The sequence below is a fragment of the Nestor notabilis genome, unplaced genomic scaffold, assembly GCF_000696875.1.
Source record: "Nestor notabilis isolate BGI_N333 unplaced genomic scaffold, ASM69687v1 scaffold11521, whole genome shotgun sequence".
In the NCBI taxonomy this organism is placed as follows: Eukaryota; Metazoa; Chordata; class Aves; order Psittaciformes; family Psittacidae; genus Nestor; species Nestor notabilis.
The window spans coordinates 52,452-61,826 of NW_009914248.1; the positions used below are offsets into that span (position 1 = coordinate 52,452).

Here is a 9,375-nt window from a genome sequence, read left to right on the forward strand (position 1 = left end):
CGGTTGTAAAACTAAAGATCATTTGTCATCATAGCTCTTAGCACCTTTCATTTGAACCTACAGCAACATACCCACACAGTACACCAGAACCGGAGACCATTTCCACTCTAAATTACAATCACAAGGAGGAATGTAAAGTCAGAGTCCTGCAACAGGCAGGTAGTTTACCCCCACATCCCAGTTTGATCCATTTTAATTTCCACAGTGTGAGGACACCTATAATACTGGGAAATCTCAAACGGTTGTCTTCACTACCAACGTGCTCAAGTGCAGATTGCGCTGTTGCCTTGGGAAGGCAAAACTCCAGACTTCTCACACACAGTGTTTTCCTCTAGGTGACGCACAGGTCTTGGCATACTCTCCATTTTAACAATCAGCTACTAAAAAATTAGATCATATCCTTTGGAAAACCAACTATAAGGTCACAGGGATAGATCCTTAATAATGAGGGCATATTAATAATGTCTTCTTTAAAAAAAATTAAAGTATTATTTTAATGAAATCAAAGTGGTAGCATCCAGGAGCAGAGCGTTAATAAAAGAAACAAGCACTGACAATGACATCTCTCCTTTGCAGTGTTATTTTCCCATTTGCCCTCTCTTCTCAGCACATTCAAACATTTTCCCTTTTGGGTTTTTTTTTTTGGCATTTTCTTCAATGAATCATTTATTTCCTGATGCCACCTTGTTTACAGCCATTTCTTCTTGCTGCTTAGTTCCTAAGTACAGTCTCGCACAAGAGGTGAAGTCTTCATTAAAGCACTGGCATAAGACCTCATTAAATACCATTTGGCTGTATACTTCACTGAACCTCCACCCCTCCCAGATGCTCTCTTCCTTCTTCTCCAGGAAATCAAGGTCCTTCACATCACCGTGCAACTCTTTGCTTTGTCCTTTCGCAAGTCCGTCGCCACTGTGGAAAGTTCTGGCCTGCCAGGCATGTGTGAAATCCGCTTTGTTGCCCTCTGCGATTTGTTTCGTTTAACATTTTTATTTGTTTTATTCACACACGCCAAGGTGGCAACATGAAAAATGTCTCTGACACTGTTTTCTGACTGTAAGGCTGAACATTCAATATATGTAGCTGCTCCAATCTGTTTGGCCATATTTGCACCCTAAGGGAAAAAAGAACATGCAATCAATACCAAGTTTCCACAGAGAGCCAAAGCAAACCATACAATTACTTTTCAGGGCTGTTTTCCATACACAGTGTTTTGTGAAATACAAAGCTAAAGCTCTGCCACTACAGCCAGCAGCCGATTTTGCAAAATAAACAGAGCTTTAGTTCCAAGACACATTAAATAAGTATCCAAGCATTATCTCCTATGTTGATAAATACAAGCTGGAAGAGAGAAGACAAGCTCAGTGACCTGCAAACAACTGCAGAAAGCCAGAAAAGTAGTAGGACGACCTATTTATAGCAATTTCACCCTTACACGTTAACTTCCATCCATGAACCACGTGCTCACTGGGAAAGGTCTAAATCTGGCACCTTCCAGATTTAAACCTGCTGTATCCAAAGAAAAAGTGTATTCTGACTGCTTTAAGGGCTACCAGTGTGCCCCTGACCTGGAGTGGAGCCCATGCTACGTCTCCATGAAGGGGTCAAAGTTCGCAGGGAAATGTGCTGTGGGTTTCTGAGTCAGAAGTAGTTACATCAACTTATAGCTAGAGAACAGGGGGAAAAGGAACATGGTTACATGAACCCTTCTTTTTGATTTTAAGTAAATTGAAAGTCAAAGCAGGGCTATTTGTTCCAGCAGCACAAGGAAAACAACACATGACTCTGGCAAAGGACAATACCATGGTATTTTGTTGTGGATTTTGCTACTGGAAGACAACACAGCACTGTGTGGAAAAATTGAGTTATTCCAATGGAATTTTACTTCCGAAGAATTAATCTTTTTATTAAGTTATGAAATCCAACCACATCCTTGATGTGCCACTCCTCACACACTCATAGGCCTAAGATAGAGGCACAAGTCAATCCAACCCCACCTCTTTAATCTATTTGGACCCATGTCCTCAGTATGCACTATTTGCATGGCAGTGATGCAGCCATCTTATCAATTTTAAGTTAGAGTGGCTGATAAAAGAGTATTAGTCTGTAGGATGAGCCCTCCCCACAGTTAAACATCTCAGCTCCTACTAACCAAGCCTTGCCTGTACCTTAGAGCCTCAGAAATGTTTGCTTGGGTGTAGCTGACCAGAAACTGGCTAGCATACTGGAGGCAGGGTGTCACCATCAACTGGCTTTATCCTCCCAATGCTTCCTTATGAAGTTAAGAGGAATGGGGAAAGCCCCATTAAGCTCTTTGATCCCATGACAACTTAGCAAGGCAAAGGATTTAAAAAGAAGCTGTGTATCTTGAACTCAGAGAACCCTTTCCTAAAACTAGTGTAGGAGAGCAGTGGGTTGGTTCATGTCACCAGGAATTTGGCAACCACAAGAGTTACCTCCAATGCTCCGTTTAAGCTGTTGCTTATACAGAAAACAGATGAAATTATCAGAGTTTTCTAAAGTATCGGCTTCCCTGTAATACCTACAATTTTCCTTTTGGCTGCCAAGTAACAGCTTTTGGCTTAGCCCTTTGTCTTCACCTGACTCCTGTCCCTAAGGGGTACAAGCTAAACTGTGACACCAGAAGAGATGTGAATCTTCAACCCCAGGAGACAAATCCACCTGTCAGCAGATTTTTGATCACTATCTGTGGAAGTCTTGGTGATTTTACTTAAGTACTTCAAAAAATACAATATATGAAGTTGTGTATGTAATAAGTGGCAGACAGTATTCCCTTACAACTCCAAGGCTGAACATTAATATGTATATACAGTGTAGTACACAACAGTATACACATACAGTGTACACACAACAGTGGCAGTTTGTAACTGGGACAACATCTCCTGAAACAAGCAGGATTTAAGGACACTTCTGAATTGTTTTACACTGAGGTAAAAACCCCTGGCATTTAGTTCCACATGAAATTGTTTGAGGTAGACAGATGTTTACTGAATGAAGTGTAGAAAAATGACATAAGCAGCATAAGCCATCACAGTAGAACACTCCGTGTTATATTTTAATCAAGATACTCAGTTTATGGTATCTTTGTGTTTTCCAATTTAAACATGCTGTAGGAGACTGCATTATTAGTAATCACATATTAGGAACTGTTGGTTAGGAAAACCTGAGACTGTGGATAAAACACCAAAAATCAGTTCACCTTAGAATCAAGTTTTCCCCTGTTCTCTACCTCCTGCTCTCCCACAGCCTGATTCCTTTCCCTTTCACCTCTCTCTATCCTCTGATGCCTGTCTCCAAACTTCTCACTTCCCCAGCAGCAGCAGAGAACAGCTGACAAGAATTAAGATGCTTTCTGGATTTGCTGTCACTTTCAGAGAGAGTTGCAAGGTGCCTTCACAGGTGTTTTAAACCAACAAGATTTTAAAGGGGACAGATTATATGCAATACTTGTCTGTCACAATGCTAAAGTCAAATGAATGACATTCAAATCTAAAGTCCAAATACAATGATTTCACCGATTTGTCAGTATATAAACACCTCTCAGTTACTGTTTTGGCCCAGAAAAGCAGTAGGTTTATTTTCAATTAACTTAAAAGTTAATTGAACTTAACTTAAAAGGCTCTTTGCCTTTTAAGTAACAAGGCTACCATCTCATGATGCTTAAAGCAGCATTGTGGAGCAGTGTGATTTTCTGCTGCACCCAGTTTATGGAACAGACTTTGCCTTTACTCATAACAGCTTTCAAATTCCCCTCCGTCTACTAGCAGAGTGCACATCTGCCTTCAAGGATGCACTCGTATAAACAACATGAAGTTGTTCATAAAGATGGCTATGATAGAAAAGAGTCTTATCTTCTGCCCTTAAGTACAAGGAAGGACATGGCACATACCTGATCGTAGGACACAGGTGTCTGCCTGTGGTTCGAAAGTTCCACTAGTGTGCTTACATCTGTGCGTAGATCCGACTTGCAACCAACCAAAAGCATTTTGGTGTTAGGACAAAATTCCTGGATTTCACCTTTCCACTGTAAAATTTTAGGTTGTTATTACACTCAAGTAGTTGAATGTTTAAATCCAAAGCAGCAATGGATACAAAATGAAGTTTAATAAATCTTGACATTTTATGTGGAAATATTCTTACATAATAGTTGCATCTACCTTCAAGCTTATGACATTAGTTCCAGGAGAATCTGGTCAAGGATGAAATCTTACAATCTTGTACACTCATTAATTCCACTGACATACTAATCAAGAGGGAATGAATTGAGATTGTTTGCCTACATCAGTAAAGATTTGGATATCTGTCACTCCTCAAGCAGGAAACACCCAGCCATTGCCATGGACAGACAGGAACCAACGAAACCTGGTGCCACCACATTCAGTGGCTCCTCTAGACAGAGCTAGAGGCAGGTCTTGTATGCAAAATAAACATTGCTATACATTAGCTCGTGGCTACAGCCTCACACTTAAAACTAACACAAATTTCTCAAGAATTCAGTTTCTGTGATACTTTCCCTGGGTTTCTTCCCCTCTACACTGTTATTTTGAGAACACAAGAAAGGCAAAAGTTTCCCAGCATAATTTGAACAGTTCATACAATCCCTAAAACTTAAAAACATCATTTGAGTTTAAAAGCACATAATGAAAAATCTCTTACAGAATTAAGCAACAGTATAGTAACCAACATTATCAGGGACACAAAAGACAGTTCTAGATGCTTGCTTTTCTCCAGTTAGCTGGAGAAAAGTCTTCAGTATTTTCTGTAGCCTATTCAGAGCATTGTATGCCACTTGATCCCCAGTGACACAAGAAACACTGGCCCCAGCTATGAAAAAAAAAAAGGAACTTCAGGTCATTAAACCTTAAAGACAACACTGCGAAGTTGAGTCATGCTCAATAACCAAGGAGAGGACCACAACCCCTTTGAAACAGAGCATGATTATCAAAATTCGATGTTTTAACTCAGTGCTGAATCTTGGATCACTGAGCTTGCGAAAAAATCTGAACTCTGGCACACGATTGCATTTCTATGCCACTGTTAGGTCTTCTGGTGGCTTCCAGAGGCATTTGTCACTGGCTCCTTCTAAATTCGGGCTGAGAAATGATGTAAAGCCATGGCAAATGTCCAAACACTTGGCAGGCACATCTTAGCCATCTTTGCAACATGGCAAAGTTTCTCAATCCTGTCTGTTATACGAACATAATGTGAGAGACAATTTCTTGCTGCACCCAGCCTTTGCACCTCACACCACCCTAAACAATTCACTAGTGTCTAAGGGCTGACGAATGGGAATTTACTTCACCCCCGAGTGTCCATTAAGGAGGGAGTTTTTGTTTTCAATTAACATTCATCCCTTTCAAACAAATTATCTCATTCTAGCAGTGCACAGCACAGTCCTGTCATCTCTGCATTAAAAGAAACGAACTGAAGTTTCCAATGTACAAAACAGCACCACTCTTCAGAGATTTAAGGACAAACTACTCTTACAGTTCTGTACTCATATGTTTCTCAAACACTTGCCTTTTTTAGCACACTGTCAAGAGTTTCTGGCCGACTGATGTCAAAGCAAATCAGGACAGCATCAGAATCTGGATAGGAGAGCGGGCGGACATTGTCGTAATAAGGAGATCCTGCAGGGAAGCAAACATGATTTTTGTTAGTTTAGATTTTTTACTTTCTGCAGTCATTCAAGCTTATTCAGAAAGTTTAGAAAGGTTTAGTGAAGCTCTGTAACAGCATCTAGCTACCATCTTTTCCTCAATAGCACTGTATTCCCAAAACACTCGTTGCAGTTGCTCATTTCCCCACTTTCCTTTTGTTTCTCACCTACAAAAGCACAGCTTTCCTAAGTAATTAAGAACGATGGCACCCAGTGATCCATCTCCAACCAAAACCTTGTGATGCCCCCAGTAACAAAAAAATGGTAATTGGGTCAGCCCAAGTTTAAGTCCCAGCATTAACCTGTGGGGATTTGACTTTGAGAACAAACCCTTGACCTCGAAAAGGCTTCTTCAAAGCAGATTTGTCACAGTTGTGCTGTCATGGAAAAAAATTAGGGTGTTTTGAAACTAATCAGTTTTGAGTCTTCTAAATTTAATTTAAAACAAATAGTTCCAAGTGCAAAAAGCATCTTTCATTGTCACAGGTATCAGCAATTTTTAGAAGAAACTCTTGCTTCAAATTAAAGCATCTGTTGCAGTACTTCAGCAACTGTATGCAGGCATGCAAGTTAACTGTCACAAAAAGCCTCACCAATCTGTAAACCAATATATACTGGCAATAAATGTTTATGTTTAGCCCATAAACAAATTTTTATCAATGAGATCAAAGCTAATCTAGTAATCTGATGGAACATAAATAGGTCCAATACTGACTTCATGCATGCTTTACTTACAGAGCTGTTTTCTTTCAGAACTGTCACGTTGTATGGAGTTGCAGCTACATCTCCAGAGTCAGAAATCTCCCTTTATCAGCTGATGAATCTGGTTACCAGATTAGGGGAAAGAAAGAATCTTCCTTTTTCTAGGAAGTGCCAGTCACTTAGCCACATTTGGTTTGGTCCTAACTCTGTTGAAGCTTCACTTACTAAGAATGCATTTCTGATTTAGCAGGGTACTTAAACAGTTAAGTGGTCCAACAGGTTAAGGGCTTAGGCTTTAAAATGCATGCATGCAACTTAAAATTAATTTTCTTAGTCATACATTCCTATTTCTGTATTTTTCTCATGAACCTAAAATACAGCATCAAACATATGCAACAAGGATACAGCTTTCAAGAGTTTCGGGGTTATCAGCTAATTATACCACCAATTTTCCAACTATCTAGAACTAATTGGCTGTAAGGCCTCAGAGGCTGAGCAGACTATTAAGTGGATTAGAGAAATTCCTCAAGTTTTTAACTGACAGACAGCTCATGCTGTTGCACAAAGCAGAGCGGGGAATGGTGTGAACGTATTGCAGATGACTTTGGTTGGACAGCTTATACTGGAAGAAAGGAGTCAAGAATCCCAGGAATGTTGTTTTTGAAATGAAGAGTAACACATGGGGAATGAAGCATTACCAAACTAGGTAGCAGAAGGTAATTTGTTGAACGAGACTATTTTATTCAAATGTTCATCTTCATAAATTATGTCAATCTAACAAAAAGGCAGCTGTCAAAAACTGCTCTTCAAAAAACAAGTTAGCTGTCTTTAGCAGTAAATGACATGTTAGAAAGAAGTCTAAGCAAGCTGACTGAGCTGACCACTAGTTAACTATTCATTTGAGCTCAGCTTTGCTTGCAGTGATTATCAATAAGCATTTTCCACTACTGATTATTCCACAGCTATCTCCAGCACTGCTATTACAGTGCCTCCATCCTGCAGCCCCAGGGCCAAGTTATTTATCCCAGAGCCCCAGGGCAAGTTATTTGCCCTGGCCAGATGAACTGCAGAGCAGCGTGCCGTTTAGCCACCTGCACTACTCCGCAGCCTGTAACTGGCCACAGCACAGACTGCTGCCCAGCCACCAGCTCGTGTGCTGGTGAGAGCCACTGCCTGGCTAGCACATTTCCCTGCTGAGCTCCAGCAAGTAAGGGCAGGATTGAAGATTAATGCTTGGCCAAATGGTTGCTGGCTAGAAAGGAGTCTCAAAAAAGCCTCACCCAGAAACTAATTCCTTAGACACATACCTATCTTCTCACTCACCAGTCTTCAGGGATACAAGACACCATATATGTCCACCAGCACACATTTATGTATACATACAGTCACCACCTCCAGCCCAGAGACTCCTTTCTACTGTCTCAGCTGTAGCTGTGTTTGTTTTGAGGGTTTTTCTTTTTAAGTTTTCGTTCTGAACCTCTCATGTTAAAGATGCTGAGCTAGAGTAAGTGTATTTTTACTGGCAGTCCATCTACTCAGATGCAAGCTAGGAGGAATATTTGACACCACCTTTTCTTCAGGGTTGTGTATGGCAGAACAAATGGGAACCATTTAAACTACTTTGGCTGCAGTATGAACAAAGAAAATTTCCTGGTCTCATTCAGCAGCAATAACTGAACCTTTATTACTGAGCAAATAAAGAGGTGCTACAGCCCTCACTGTGCGAGCCCATTCAATCTGGCATTTCATCATTTCACTCAGAGAAACCCTCAGAAGCCAGGAATCTCAGGAATGAGGCTCAAGTCTGAACAGACAACTTGAGCACAGCCCAGCATGGCTGTTCACTCTTTTTCAAGTAAGTCTGCAGATTTGACGCCATGCCAACCCTAGAAAACAAAAGGAGAATGTAGAGCTACAGCAACAGTATGGGGGGGGTGGGGGGGTGGAGAGAGCAAGCTTATTTGTTGTTTGTAATTCTGTTCGTACAAAATAAGACATTTTTTGTCAAGGATAAGGATGATTTTTCAATTTTATTAAGGAATTGGTGACAACACTGTAGGTCACCTTACTTTGTGACAGAAAAATATTCCAGCTGCAATCTCCCTTTTTTAATCTGTTTGGCACTTTAAAGCCAAAAGAATTTAAACATTAAGAATGATCTGCTTTTAAAATCCTATGTTTAATTCTTAGTACAACATACATTCAGCTTTTAAACTGAAATAAAGCCCTCTCCAGCAATATGGTTGGGTTTGGTCTACAAAAGATACCAAGTTCAGGCTTAAATGTTATCTTGAAAAGTAACAGAATTACCTTGTTGAAAGTTAAAGCATACTTAATTTTTTGATGGCTTAGTACCACTCTTAAGACACTAGATCACAGAGAAGCCCTATTTGCCTGCAAGATCCAAAGCCGCCACCACCACTTCCAAGCGGGAGGTTCAGCCCCACATCCCACACCTATGGAGATGAACCTGGGCAGCTCCTGGCTCACCGCACTGCTCAGCCTCTGCTTGCTGGTGGGCCCTAAGGGAAGAGGTGCTCAGTAACAGGCAAGACTACTATTTACACACCACCAAGCAGCCATCAGGCATTCTTTGTGGCCTTTTGGACTCCAGTCAACTGAAAGAACAACAGATGAACAGCAGCATTCTCACTCCCAAACCCTTGGGCTCACTAATAATCATCTACATAGAAAACACATCAAATACTGCAGTGGCTGCTCTAAGTAGCTGGTTCACTGCTGATGGCTTCCCTCCTTCAAAATCCACCTTGGCTGTTTCAGAGAAAATGCAGGTGATTTTGTATACTGAGCATCATAGAACACGTCACCTCCAAGCAGAGGAATATCACAATATTCATAGCCTTTGAGTGTCTACATTTCTGCATCTCAAACAGAAAACAGGACTTCAGGAGGTGACTTGGCATTCCCAGTCACCTATTCTATTTCCCCTATAAAGGCAAAAAACACTAACCACTAAAGACTAGTTACTGTTA

At 40.7% G+C, this 9,375-nt stretch overlaps 1 protein-coding gene across 1 annotated transcript; it reads right to left on the bottom strand.

Moving 5' to 3' along the window:
- Positions 1-862: 862 nt before the first annotated feature.
- On the bottom strand, positions 863-7,774 carry LOC104412759 (rho-related GTP-binding protein RhoE-like; the record flags this gene model as incomplete). The annotated part of the gene is given in 4 exon segments (XM_010023564.1): positions 863-1,114; positions 3,911-4,045; positions 5,542-5,651; positions 7,690-7,774. Coding segments are annotated over 4 exon segments (582 nt in total), but the record flags the coding sequence as incomplete, so codon positions are not given.
- Positions 7,775-9,375: the final 1,601 nt, after the last annotated feature.